The 15445-nt window shown below is 39.7% G+C and overlaps 1 protein-coding gene across 2 annotated transcripts in view; it reads right to left on the bottom strand.

Moving 5' to 3' along the window:
• The window catches only part of LOC129432028 (plexin-B2), a 132050-nt gene extending 117151 nt beyond the window's left edge, over window positions 1-14899 (bottom strand). Inside the window, exon 1 of one of the 2 annotated variants that reach the window (XM_073868621.1) lies at window positions 14563-14899. Coding sequence is in view for 1 of the 2 variants with exons in the window: in XM_073868620.1 (XP_073724721.1) it covers window position 13876 (1 nt within the window). In the remaining variant the exon portion in view is untranslated. Of the gene's footprint in view, window positions 1-13875; window positions 13895-14562 lie in introns of those variants that run through there. The other variant, XM_073868620.1, reaches the window with a different exon arrangement.
• Between the last annotated feature and the right edge of the window lie 546 nt (window positions 14900-15445).

The raw sequence follows: 15445 nt of genomic DNA, 5'->3' as shown, positions 1-15445 counted from the left end.
GGTTGTACCTACTGGTTTAACAGTCAATGGCACTTCATCGAATTCAGTACCTACTGTCACAGTATGCGATTTCAGACACAGGCGGAGTCACATATTCTTTGAAAATTACTATTTACTTCGTGATCATAAATTCATTGATGCCTGTTATTCATAACGAAAGGAATTTATAATCAAAATGTAACAAATACTAAGTGAATATTCTGTTCAACTCAAAAACGCATCACATAACGGAAGTAAAATTGGGCTGCAAACACCTTTTCATGTTGACTTTAATAGTAATGGTTAGGGTTGGGGCCATAATTGTTTGGCAGGAATGTTGTTCCAGGACCAACAAAGGATGTTGATCCAGGAACAATGTCCTATTTGGGTAACTGGCATCGCACCTGTACACCACCCAAGATCTAATAACATCAGACTCAGCTGAGCCGAATGCAATAATGAAAAATGCATGAAAATGCTAAGCCTATATTTGCTTGTTTGTGTTTTGGGTTATCGACCCTTACAAAGTTAAGAGATTTTCCTCATATCACACACGCCTGTGCCAATTACCACATACAACTTCAGCATAAATGAGACTCGGCCCTCCTCCCTTTCTGCCGTGTCAAGTCCATTTTATTTGTCCCACACATACACGCACACACATCATGGCTCAAGGACACCGCAGCAGAACCTTGTTAAGCTGGGGCGGAGCAGGTAAGATTGGATTCAGACTCCAAACACACAGAATTACATTATTGATCAAAAGACAGAAAGGTTATGAAAAAACCACGAGAGCTACGCCGGTATCCAATCTCTGAAGAAAATGCGTATAGGTCACAAGAGACCATAGGGTGTTCTGTCGGGCAATCACAACGACCACACAGACACACTGTAGTCCTGTAATTGATTAAAACTGGCTCAAAGGCCAACCGGTGTGCTGACCCTCACCAATAATTCCAGTTGTGTGTCTGGACTGGATTGCTTTGCCCCATAATAATCTCCTGTCAACCCATGAAGACACAAAGTGTCTGAACAGTCTGAACAACAGTGACCCATGCATTCATTACACAGGTATGCAGATCAGGCCAGGCAACGAACGAGAAGCGATCGCAGCTACACACACTTCATGTTGACAGCAGCCGCCTGGAGCTCTTATCTCAGAAGAATGCGTACTGGCGGCCGCCTGATAAGGCTCCATGTTCTAGAGGTCGTTCACGTGCTCGGGCAATGGCCGGGTGGAAAGGGGGGGATGGTGCCGCTAGGTAAACCGACTCCGTATCTCAGGTTGTTTACGCATTTGTGCATGCACGAGTGATAGCTGAAGCATTGCTGTCTGTTAAGTTCTAGCCCAGAGTAGCTGTCGTTGGTTTGTTTGACATCTGAGGGATGGTTATCCCAAAGGCGGCTCTGCGGATGAGAGATGCTTCAGATCTTCTGGCCCTGATCCCAAGTCATGGTAACTACATCATCAAACACCTACGATGTCAGAAAATCAAATCAAAACCTGACAATGAAAAACAGTCAGGCCTGCATTGCCTAAATATGGCCATGTTCTTTAGCTAGGTACTTTCTGATACCCGGGTTAAGCAAATGACTTTGACTAATTGCATGCATTAAACTGAGGAATTTACAATCTGCTGGGCTGTGCATGGCCTACTCAGCAAAATGGCATGCTGAGACGAAAGAGAAGAGAGGAGGAGAAAAACAGTAGAGGGGAAATATGGGACATTCAACTAATGAACAGCTTCAGGCCAGAAACAAACTCTGACAAAGCATTCATTGCAAACACAGACAAGAAGCCCTGGCCGATATGGTACAAGCGTGAGAACCTATTCTACATAAAGAAAATGAAGTCTCGGGTTGCAGATCTCAGGAATTTTGGAAATATTCCAAGTTGGAAACTTAAGGAATTTAAAGGAAATTATTCTTAAAAAATTTCGGTCATTTTTACAAACTGCATCATATATAAACGTTAGCTTTCTCGATATCTGACACATCTTTACCCATATGCCAAAATTCCCATACATTCCTGTGTAATTTCCTTGGGCAGTTTCCAAAATTCCCAGAATTGTGCAACCCTATTATTTACTTACAATCTTTTAGTTGAAAATGTATAACTTGCGTTACTATTCTAGTGGAACAGAAAAATATTTTCAAGGACCTTCTAAAGCTTAGAAAAGGGCAAGAAAATGACAGAATATGCTTTTTTGGAAAAGTTCAAAAGTTTGGCTGGATATTTTTGAGAGCCGAGTTTCAGCCAGGAAAAAATTTAATGTGTCTGTCTGAGCTTCACTAAAGAATAGAGAGAGAGGGGGAGAGAGAGAGAGAGAGAGAGAGCGAGAGAGAGAGAGAGAGAGAGAGAGACGGATAAGCGCTTTGCTAATCTCAAACCGTGTCGGAAATGACTGGACTTCTGTGTGAAGGAAAAGAAAGAATGGGTTACACCAGCATTTTTTCATTATGTGAAATGGAGCAAGTATGAACCTATGGAGGTCAGTGCCAAGTCTGACAAACACAAGCTTTGCAGATATAAAAAGAAACTTCACAGCTCAACCCTTAGCTCTGCTTTTGCTCAATGAGTCAGTCAATCAGAAACTCATATTCTGGGGTGCATGTGTTGGTCTGACCTACATTAAAAATTTAAAATATGTACTTTTAAACCACAACTCATCGCCTTACACTAGCCATGTGAGGCGGCAGCGCGACCTTACATATTACGTACTAACGTGGAAAGGTCACGTATAAACTATGCGAAACTACCGCTCCAGTGTTTGCAAGTGTGTAGAAAGAAGACCGTTCCAACATTGTTGTATGTGGAATGACATTAATGAATGTCCGGAATTGGATCGGTCCTGTTGGTCCAATATCCGATCCAGACAAAAAAGCCCAGATCAGCCCCAATACTAATCCAAGATATCGGATCTGTGCATCCCTAGTCTTTGTGTCAGTTTATCGTTTAAAATGATCCGAAAGTCAGATATGGAACACGTGTCACATATGTAACACGTCACGCTGGCTAAGGCTGGGACGATTAATCGTGCAAGTGCGCATTTTCTGAATAAATACATTTAATGAATTAGGGTAAAATGTAGAGCCCGACCGATTTATCGTTTTGCCGATTTTATCGGCCGATATGAGCATGTCGCAGATATATCTGTATCGGCGTATTAGCCGCTGATATGAAGCCGATATGAACGTTCCTTACAGAACACATTAAATGCTTTTGAAAGATGTAAGTACTTGTTTGTCCAGCAGAGTGCGCCCTATTGGTTGCTAATGGCGACTCAGGTCACTCACTGTAGTGACATCAGCCAATCCCCCACCCCCTTCACTTCAGTCAGTCTCTCAGTTCAGGTGGCGGTCGCGGCAGTCACGCGGTTTCTTCAAAACATTTTACACCTGGTATTAAGACGCGCTTTGGTCGATTGGATTATAAGTGGACGAGAGAGACACATTCCTGTTTACATTTGGTGGTTTTAATAAGTCTTTTTTGTCCACTTGCGAGTTGTTTCAAACGCAAGCGGAAGAAATGACGCGAGGCGGAGAAAGGACGCGCTTAAACTGACGCGCAGTCTGTGGGAGTACAGCTGCTTGTGCTGTTACATGCTCATTTCAAAGGAATTGATTAAATAAGCTCGTGCAACTTTACACCCTTTCTTAAATAAAAGAGGCGGAGAGCAGACGCTTTAGTTTTATAAAAGTTTAAAGTCCCGGCAGAACACTGTGGGTTCGTGTTATAAAAACGTTGTGCAGTACATTAAACATAAGCCTACATCAGTATGTTGTCAGTAAGTCAAGCATTGTCGTCTGAACGGTAAGTTTTTAATTATTTTGTGAAGTACATAACTTACTGTAAAGCTAATAAACAATGACTTTATAAGTTTCCATTTTTTAAAATAAGCCTAATATAACATTATTCTCATCAAAACTGACAATGGTTTAAGTTATATGTATTTTGTTTTGTTTGTGTTTTAAAGTTATTTATAATAAGTCAAATTTACTGTTTTGTGCACTTATATCAGAATCATTTTGGATAATAAAGTTTATTGTTAACTTGTAAAACACACCTGCCTATATTACATGTCTTTGTCACGTCATTTTAAGTGTTTGATCACCACATTTTTGGTGTGATCATAGAGTGATCATTGCAAAAAGTATTTATATATAGTATATTTTGTTAATGTATATAGTGTATTCTATGTACAGTACTGTAGTAGTATAATATACTGTACTATAATATGCACATAATGAATATCGGCCGATATATCGTTATCGGTCTTTTTTTTTACTATCTAATATCTGTATCGGCATCGGCCCCAAAAAATGCATATCGGTCGGGCTCTAGTAAAATGCCGACACATCTAAAAGCCAGAGGGCGCTCTCATGCAGAAACTCTATTTGTGCCACAGAAGAAGTACCATTACAAACGCTATTCCAGGAAATGTCTATAAGCATATTTACATTACTGTTTTTCAAATAGTTTCAGGTATTTTCATGATAATAAAGAATATTTTGAATGACTGTGTTTGACGCTGGCACATCAAATGACTAGTGCAAGATTAAAAGTTGTAGGTTAAATGTAGTTTTTTGCCAAAAATGGCGATTGCAGATGTGATTTGCCTCGCTTGGGATTGTTTATAGTCCTTTGAAGGTGCACTGAAACTCCAATTTTAAATTGCATTGAAACTATAAACTAAAGTAAACACTATATAAAGAAAAATTCTGAAATGTTTTCCTAAATTTTTTTATTCTTTTCAAACAAAGTAAGACAAACCATCTTGGATGACATGGGGGCGAGTAAATTATCAGAAATTTTCATAAAAGTGGAATATTCCTTTAAAGAACAAGTTCGGTATTTTACACTTAAAGCCCTGTTTTCAGATTGTTTATGATGAAATAGAACGGTTTTGACTGAAATTTGGACATATGATGCTGGCCAGAGAATTTTCAGGTGTTTCTTGTATCAGCCCCCACCTCTACAATGGGTTCATAGGTGCACAGGAACAATCCTTCCTAAAATGCATTAAACTTTCATTTACAAAGACGTGAAACTCACCAAGTGGTCAGGGGTGTTCACTGATATGCTCACACAAAAATCGCTGCAAAAGATGCTTGGAAAGTGTGTGTGTGTGTGTGTGTGTGTGTGTGTGTGTGTGTGTGTGTGTGTGTGTGTGTGTGTGTGCGTAGAAAAAAATGAGATCTAGAGTAATACTGTGACATTTGGTTCTGTTTAATAGCTGCAGACCAATGCAGTGGGCCACTTTGATGAACACTGGGACACTAGCAGGGAATTCTGGGAAAGGGAATGATAGAGCGAGCGAGAGGGAAAAAGAAAGGCACCCAGCCAGCATCAGACGGGCAGCGAGCCAGCACACAGGAAATTAAGCTTGTGAGCTGAAACACAGACTTCGTAACACAAACACACACACACACAGAACACATTCCTTCAACATTCATGCTGCTTGAATACGTGCAACTACACGTGAAATTGGTTAAATCTCCATTTTCAAATTTCTCTCACACGGACACACACCAAATCTATCCACTGTATCTTGGAATCTAATAGGAAAACAGTTTGTGTGTAAGATTGAAAATTTCCCACCCATCTCAGCGTCAAGTGATCCATCAACTTGGGAAATGCCAAAGCAGATTCCGAGCTCAAGATGGCAAAGATTGCAACAACATTCAAGTATGTTTGCTAAGAAAAGCATCACTTTTCCTATTGCACATTAGGATTTGATCAAACCCCTAGGTTTAAAACTTTATCCTGCAACTCATTTTGTGCTACATACATGAATAATATCTTAAATCATTATGTGATATTCCTTCACCTGGCACATGAATGATAAATGATTAAAAAAAGAAATGCATAAAAGGATTCAAACTGTACCTAAACACAAGAACATTTAAGGGCACAAGACTATGTTTACTCAAGCAAGTAAGCAACTATCCCAAACCACTTAGCAATGTGATAAAAACCATGCTTGTAACAAACCGCCCACCCAAAAAGCAGCAGCGACTTGAACACAAGCAAGAAAAAAGCACGCGTCTGAAAGCAGTCATCAAAACCCCCTTAAAATGTCACACTGTCACATTTGACCTGAGTGCAACCGTGTGCCGAAGTGAACACTCACTTATCACACACTCTCAGTAGTCCATAACTGATCCAGAGGAAGCCCGTAGTGATTTAGTGGCTATTAAATACTACTGGAGGCAAGCAGAGGTCAATCCGTTAACAGGTCGTTCACCTCACAGGTTAGCAACCCTCTCCATCCCCCAAGTTTAAACAAGGACACGGGCACGGCTTAAAGACAATCAGCGAATCTGAAGATTCAAAAACATTCCGAAATGTTGGAAAATCATGGAATGAGGTCAATGAATCATGCAAAGCAGTCACTAATGCGTAAAGTACTTGGAGTGGGAATTTCCGTATCTGTCAGATAGTGATAAGATAATCAGTCACATGACAACCCGGACGGCCTGGTGTGACTCCGCCCCTTAATTCCTGATGATCTGACAGTAAGATTTGCCTTCATCTCCAGCTGTTATCCATGCCTCCTCCTTCCCCCACATTCACCAAGATAAACGCATTCAAGCACTAATTCAATCAAACCAGGCCCCCACTCCCAGTTATTATTTGATCATGCAATTAGATAAACATGCAAACTTACAGACAGAGACCTTTGCTACGTACGCACAACAACATGTTCGAAGCTCTTTATAATGAATATTGCCTATCCTCGGTGGTTGGGGGGGGGTGGAAATATCCTACAGTTCTGGGCTATTTGCAGGGCTCAGCAGGACGAAATATTAGCAGTATTTTAAAGACGATAATTAAAATTAAAGCTCAGTGTGAGGAAATTGGACTGTTTGAGGATTAACAGCACTGCCACTGATGCCCGCGGAGGAATTAAATCCCGCTGTGTCAATGTTATCGAGGACCGATTCACCGGTACATTTCACAAACACAAAAAAGGCTAACGGCATGTGCTGTAAGCAGATTCGCTATATACAAAATCAGACAAAAACAAAATGCAAGGCAAATCCTAGGGTTGTAAATGAACATGTAAAATAGTCTCCGAAAAATGTTTGCACTTTAAAAAGCCTTTATGAAGATATCAGAGAACAATTTTACAAATTATGCAGTATTATATTTGATCACTTTTAAATAAATTTTGAATATTGTTAGAGATAAATGAATGATCAGTAATACAATGCAAATGAACACCAGGGTTTCCCGCAGCACTTTGCAGTTCGGGTGGCCCGCCTAAGCTGGGAAACCCTACCGCCTTAACTAGGTCGTCAAAAAAAAAAAAAAATGTGCTGCACAAAAGGCAGTCAAGTGCATCTTGGAGAATAGCACGGACGCGCTTCACAACACCTTAACCACCTTAACTAACAAATTTTCTGCGGGAAAACCCTGAACACTTAATATCCTTCTAAAAAAGGTGCTTAATAAATACTTTTTATAAGCAAATGTTGAATAGAATGAGCCCCTAAATCTACCATGTGCCAGTTCAAAAGGGCCAAAGAACAGAGACGATTTCAAATATTTTTGTGTTTTCAGATTTAGACCAAATGGTGACTCAATGGGATGTTTATATAAACTGTGCACGGCAGAGGCTCCCGTTGAGTTACCGTGTGGCTTATCTAGTCACAGTGTTATGAATTTGCATTCATCATTCAAATCAGATGGAGCAAAATGCAGAAAAGTGTCTCCTTTGAAGTTCAGTAAATGAGAAGCACTTGACTGACATTAGGGTAGAGCTGAATAGACTTCCACATCTCTTTCTCTCTCTCTTTCCCCTGGCAAGCATCAAGTAGAACATGTTCTTGTTTTATTTGGGTCCCTGAATAAAAAGCAAGCTGGACGGGAGAGCTCGGCTGGAGGTTCTTAAAGGCAGCAATAGTTTCATTGCGGGGCCCCTCAAAAACAATCAGACCATAGACTGAACCCCCTTCCTCGCACACCCAACGCCGAGTGTGACACCAAATGTGAGTCTTTAAGGACAAGCACCTTGTTCAATAACCGCTCAGTAAATGGACTTTTGTTTGAATTGTGTAACGCCGTAAAACCCGGGTCAAAGTCCTCGTGTTTCAAGCTGAAAGAGATTTGGCGTTCACAGAGCGTAACCTGACCCCGAAAAGCTTGCGGACAATGCCGAATTCAGAGCAAAGACGCCGGTCATTCTGGTTTGAACAAACAATGAGGCTTAATAGCGATCACGATTGCATTAAAAAAAGTACAGATTCGCATCACAAAGTGATTTAAATGCGTTCTAGGGCAATCAAAGTGGTGAATAGATGAATAAATGAAGCAATCAGTCATCTTAATTTCCACTTCAGTACATTATGAGCTTTTGTCTGTCATGAAGCATGAAGGCAGGGCAGGGCATAAGGGTTGTGGGTCTTGTGGGGGTACCAAATGTGTGGTGAGACACTGGAGGGTGCATGTCCCTAGGTGACGTACAGCTGTCATTCACATGTGCAATCTCACACACACTAACACCGCCCACATGTTGCACACAAACATTGAAAAATGTACACACCTGCCACAATGCCACACAAGGACACTTCATAGACCTGGTGACAGGTTCCTAAACAAACATTTCACATGATAACCCTGAAACACACTCTGGCACCAAGACATCACTGCGATAATTTGGTTTATCACTCTGATTGATGCCGACACCAAGTTACTAATAAAAAAATCAACTAAATTTAGACCAAGAGCATAACAGTCAACCTCACACTTTAAAACCACACCCACCGATGTGCCATGCACAGCCAGACACACAGCTCCTCTGCACACATGCCTGTTTATTGACTCACTTGACACAGAATAAAGTGCTGTCATAGATCCAGTTTGTCAGAAAGGATATGCAAAGCAAACAGAGGTGGGGCAGACAATCTTGACTACGCATCCATATATCGCCCTATAATCGCATTTTCCCTCTATCTGACATTGACTGATTGTTGAAAATCAGGGCATATTATATCCAGGCAATCAAAATGGGAGGATAAACCTCGGTAAAAGTTTGTACGCTCTGCACTTCTACGATTTCATCATCATTTTAAACAAGGACTAAAAAGCAAAACTATTGGTATCGGTAGATGTCATCAAAAATAATTGAATATTATATCGGCACATAAATGTTGTCTCATGCATCGCTAATCTTGAATGAAGCTCAGTCACATTGAAAAGCACTTCTGAAGCCTTTATCTTTAAATTTTATTTATTAATGTTCATGTTCTGGTCTAAGACAATAAAAGAAGACATTCTAGGATGTTAAAGTTAAATGAGCTAATAAACTCACTTTTATGCTCATCTCCATTTCAGCCAAGCTAAGTCTTGTAACATATTATTAGCTATAGCGATCTGCAATGATCTCTTTAATTTTATTTAGGCCAAGCAATTAACCAAAATTTGGCCATTTTTAACATGACAACTACTTCTGCTTGGACGATGCGCAGATTTAGTAATACATCACTCATGGCATTTTCCAGAAACTTGGAGCATATCATGTGACTAAATGTAAACAATAGTTCACTAGTTTGCCTCCGCATTTAGTCTAATAAATAACGGCAAAAAACTTGACTTGCTTTCCTCGGAAGGAGCTCGAACCCCCTCCACGGAGAGAGGAAAGAAAAAATGAAGAAGTAAATTGGGGAAGAGAAGGGATGCCAGATCAATCATCACTGGGAAGGTGTGAAGACAGACTTGCTTATATAAGCTTTCAAAGTGATTGACGGGACTGAATGTTTATGCTCCTCCCGAACCTAAGTTTAGAACTTCAAATCAAATTTCCATGATCCTAAAATCATATAATTGCTCATAAATGGTAACACTTCAGGCAACCTAAAATAAACTAAACTTTTGTCCCCTGATAAAGCACAGGAAGGGCAACAAGCGTATGAATTAGCTTGCTCCAACCCCAGAAGACACGAGCTGTAGGACACCACACAAGTCTTGACATGTCTCCATCTCACTCGCTCCACCTCATTCCTCAAATAAATATGATGAATAAAAGCCACATTATGAATGAAATAAAGCTGATTGGAGGAGAAAAAACGAGGTTGTAACAGGCATTGTGGTGAAGTGGCGTCCCATCAATAGACGTTGGCCTTTGTACGGCTTTTTCATTATTCTCAACACAATCTACCAGTGCAGATCCATTAGCTTGACACAGGCGTAAATTAGAGCCCACAGAAATCCATTAGCGTCATCATATACGAAGTGCCGTTCTCAGGCTGTCAAGATGTTTTCTTCAATTCCAATAGCTGACAGTGAAGGGCAACCGGATATCAAACACACAGGCCGAAACCAAAGATTACCAGACCTTCAGCGAGAGGTCCGGTCCTGAGATCGGTTACATGTTAACATATTTAAGTAGATTTCACTAAGAATGACAAAACTAAGTATTGTCTAGGGCTGCAACTTGAAATTATTTTTAAAAATTGATTAAATCTTTCAGATTAATCGACCCTTATATTTAAGAACAAAATTAATCCTTTATTAACTAGATTTTTTTGCACTTTTGCTCCCTTTATTGTCCTATCAGGGTTGCCAGATTCACGTAACAAACCAGTCCAATGGCTATTTAAAACTAACCCAAAAGCATCCCAATGACTATTCACATCGCAAATACCAACAACTAATTAAACCAAATCCTTTCATCTCTAACCCATAGAAAAACATCAACCAGCTGAAACAGTTTAAAAGTACCCCAATTCAGAACTCAGTGCCGAAAGACTTGGCATCGCTGTGGACTTGGCAACGCTGCTTTGTTTTTAAACAAACTGGTTCATTATTGATTTGATCGATTAGTTATGCAGCCTTAGTATCAACAAAATATCAAAAGGCTGTCCAAACAACTAGTCAAGAAATTTGAATAAAAGTATAAGGTTCAACTAACCTCAGTTATTAACATTGTTAGCGTGGCCACTGATACATTCTCAAGACGCGTTTTTAAAAAGTGAATGTTTTATATGCCCTGCGCAAACACAAAACCAGTCATGCGAATCTCAAACGGCAGCACGAGGTGCGACTTGTGACCCATGTCTGCATTTTATTCATTTGCTGACAAAGTGTTAGCGGCACATAGCCCCAATCCTAGTGTCTTGGGGGCTGCTTAACAGCCCAAACCATAAACGTTCACTTCAGACATCTCTAGATATTGCTAAGGTCCCAAGTCTATGACTTTTTTTTCCTTTTTTGTCCACCAACACAAAAAAACAACACACCTCTTCTAAACAAACAAAATTATTCATGTCTGTAGCATAAACAGCGGGCAAAGCCATTGAGCTTAGCTCATAAATGAGTGGGATGCTCAGGAAGTACGGATAACTTAGAGAACATCCAGACCACAGATGGGCTTTATGAGGAGAGCAGAGATTACAGATTGAACAAGGACACTGAGACCATAATCGCAAATATGTGCACGCTTTCAGCAAAAAATCTTTACTCGTCAACATAACAAAACTAGATAACGCAGATAAGGATTGATAAGTCAGTGTCTTAAACCAAGATGAGCACACAAATACATACATGATATGCAGAAAGTCCTTAGGAACAGTATGAATGAGACCACTGTATGCTATCTGCATGTTTCTCAAAAAGAAAAACAAACAAGCACAGTCACTGCTCATAAGTAATGAAGAATAGAAGAATGGGGAGGGCTTTCTCGCTCTGCTTTCTGTTTTTGACCAATGAACTTTGACCTTGAGGGGGTCGGAGCACTTCCTGCTCTGAATCACTCAAGAAACTGGACCATTCACATTCCAAACAAATCTAAACAAACTTTTGCCCAAAGGCTAGCTCATAATTTTAAAGCACATTTTTATACAAATGCAACAACCTGAACATACTCGGGATTTAGGCAACAAATGTTAAAGGGATAGTTCACCAAAAAATGAAAATTCTTCATCACTTTCGCATCCTCATTTTGTTCTAAATCTGCATGAATTTCTTTTTTTCTGGTGACCACAAAAGAAGATATTTTGATAAATAATGGTAACCACACAGCTGATGGTAACCATTGACTTCCATAGTAAGAAAAACAAATACAATGGAATTCAATGGGTACCGTCAACTTTGTGCCTACAATCATTTATCAAAATATCATCTTCATCATTATTTATCACAATACTTCCATATTTGTTTTCTACTATGGAAGTCAATGTTTACAATTAGAACATGAGGATAAGAAATTTTCATTTTTGGGGGAACTATCCCTTTAATTGGTCCCTTACAAACCTAATATGCACTAGGGCTGCACTCTATTGACAGAAATGCGATACTTTGCTAAATGGTGCGATAAACAATATGCAATATGATAATGCTTTAAGTTGATCAAATATTTAAATATATTAAAGTATGTTTAAATACTAAAAACCACATAACAAACATGTTTCACATTCTTTCTGATCATTGATCATCTTCAAGACGTCAGACCACACACAATCACTCATTCATGTGCCATGGTGTTTTGCTAAAACTGTTTCAGCAGTAACAACATAAATAAGCGGCTGTCGTGGTCCGCAGGTAACTTCCGGTAAACTCCGCTAAGAATAAATAACAACAAAGTTCTTTAAACGTAGTTTATATAACAAGCAAAAAACAACACGTAGATTACCTAGGGAACCAAAACATTTGTTATTTTCGACAAGGCATTTGTTCAAGAGATCAGTTTAGCAACTATTCAGACCATTAAAAAAATGAAACCGGAAGTTAAGTTCGGATCCAGACGTATATCGCGTCAGCACACATGCGTTCGATGAAACCGTCTATACATAATCTGTGGTGGCCGGTGACTTCCTTTGCGAGGGTGCACGATGCAAAGCTCGTCAAGACATGTAGCTCGTCATGTATGTGGCTCGTCAAGTCAAAATATGTGTTTGGCACGTCATGCATTTTGTCAAAATAAGTGCATGCTGCACACGCGTCCAAAGGAATTTTGATAAAAGTTACGCTTACATTTGCCAGATACTTGCGAGTATTTTGTGAACGTGATCATAAACCCTTTCGACGTGTGTGCAGCAGGCACTTATTTTGACAAGACGCATGATGCGCATGACGCAATGAACACATATTTTGAAATGACGAGAAAACACACGTGATACTCTGAACACATATTTGGAATTTGCGCCACTTGAAAGATAAGTCACCAGCCACCACTATACATAACCTTGGGAAAATGAATATATATTCATTAATTGCAACCACTTTCAATATGCATGTCCGATATTTTGGTAATTTCGCTTTATTATGCTAATAATATGCATTTGTGCCAGTCAATTGACATGAATTGCACCAAAATGTTTTTCTTTTTAATACTACTAGGCTGTTGTGGGCATTTCGGTCAGGGTTTTAGGTTTGGTGTGGGGATTAAATTTAAAGCTTCGAGGTTTATGGGTTGGGATTAAGCATACAGCATGTGGAGGATATTTCCCAGAAACAGTGTGTTATATATTTTCTTATAAAACATCAGCCAAATCTAAATAAAGTCCATTTATGTGAGTTATACAAGTTCAAACTCATTGTTATGACCACCAATTTTACTTAAAAAATATAAGACATTAAGACTTTGGACTGCAACAAATTAAAAACATCAGTTTCTTTTTCAGCTCTAATCTGTAAAGCATAAAGCAGATGGGCAGGTCTCTACATTGCATGTCTTTAACTTGTCTTCAGACAATAAAACTGATCACAAACATTTGTGTAATGTTACCAGCAGTGAACTTCCATCTACACAAACAGCAATACAGACATCTAATTACAAGGCAGGGAGAAATTTGATTACCCCATTACAGTTGATTTTATCACAACAGCTTGCGCAATGAATTGGGAAAACAAACAACCGAGGAGAAAATGAAACGAAGGTAAGAGAAACTTACTGAAAATGAGTTCGGATGATAATGACAGGAAGAGAGATGGATGTGTAGTTTAGGACAAAAATCTATGCTGCAACAAATGGTCCACAACAACCAAACGCAACATACTGAATGTAAAATCGTGTTTTACCTCAGTAAAACGTGGTAACACACCAGCTGAACTACTTGGAGAGCTTTAAAACCATCTGCATCACCAAGCGATTTACACAAGCGATAAAACAGCAAACACTAAAAGCAGTTTGAGGTCGTTGGCAACAGCACGCGAACTTGTTTTTTCTGAGGTAAAACTCGAAAAGCTTGTTTCTTACGCCCTTGAATGACTAAAGGTAAACATGTGACGCTAAAAAGCGACCTGATACAGAATTGATCAGTTTGATAGAAATATCGACATCGCGTGAGTCCACATCCTCCTCACGATCCCCGCGCGTGACTTTTCTTGATTTTAAATACGTTTACGGTTTTTACATTGTTAACCGACAACGGAAAAAGAAACAACAACGAATATACAACTTGCGCGATGTTTTCTGTTGTCATCAAAAGTGTTACAAAGCTTCAGAAGCAAATGCTATACGGGATATTTTCTATATAATCTGCCGAGAATGTTATCAAAAGAGACAAATATTGTATACGCTCGACTGAGAAACGTAAACCTCGTAGTTAAAACAAACTGAAAGTTAAACAGTCGCTCACCTTTCTCAGGAAAAACTCGCGATGCCAGATCAAGATTTCTTTGGGTAAACTGCCAGATCAAAATCCCACGAGACCGATCGCGATAAAAGCTTTACATTATTCGTCTTTGAAACCGATCACTGGAGCTGGTAGAAATAAAACAGTATTCCTTGGGAAACGCCGGGAAGGCGATGCAGTTTGAGGAAATCTGAAGAATGGGCGATGTTGGGAATTCAGCGTCAAAAACAATTCGCTGGTTCTCCACGCCCTGTGGGCGGAGCTTCAGATGGGCCCAGGTGTTACAGAAGTGTGAAGTGCTCGCGTGTACCTGTGTGATTTTACCGATCCCACGAATGATGTATGTGACGGGGCTCGTGTGGATCTCTCTCTTTCTATCTCTCTTTCTTCCCCCTCCCTCCCTCTCTCCCTCTCTCTCCCTCCCTCCACTCGAGGTGTGCAATAGATCCCTACCTTCTGAAATAAACGATCACAGAAATTAAAATGGATTTAATGGTTATAATGGGAATTATATTAATTTTAATGGAAACTATAATGGTCTATTGGTGGAATGTTATCTGGCAGATGGCAATCAAACACTATTAAATCCTACTGGAATGATGCCCAAAACACACTACATAAAGGAATTTTGTGATGCTTCGATGGTAAACACGTGATGGATCATAATGACATTGGTAATGGAAACTATCATCATTTGTATTCCTTCTCTGCAAGGTCTCCAAAGTCAAAAGGAACCAGAAACAGTGCTTCAACCTTGAATCAAACACCGGTGAAGCCTCCCTTAGGACCCCTGCCGCTATACCTGAGCTGGAATAAAATAATGATCTTTTCCAGTCCCAACTATAGTAAATCTGAGATTTATGGTAATCTGGCTCATGCTGAGACT

Source organism: Misgurnus anguillicaudatus, chromosome 1, assembly GCF_027580225.2.
Source record: "Misgurnus anguillicaudatus chromosome 1, ASM2758022v2, whole genome shotgun sequence".
NCBI classification, from domain to species: domain Eukaryota; kingdom Metazoa; phylum Chordata; class Actinopteri; order Cypriniformes; family Cobitidae; genus Misgurnus; species Misgurnus anguillicaudatus.
This window is presented reverse-complemented; position numbering and strand designations above follow the sequence as displayed.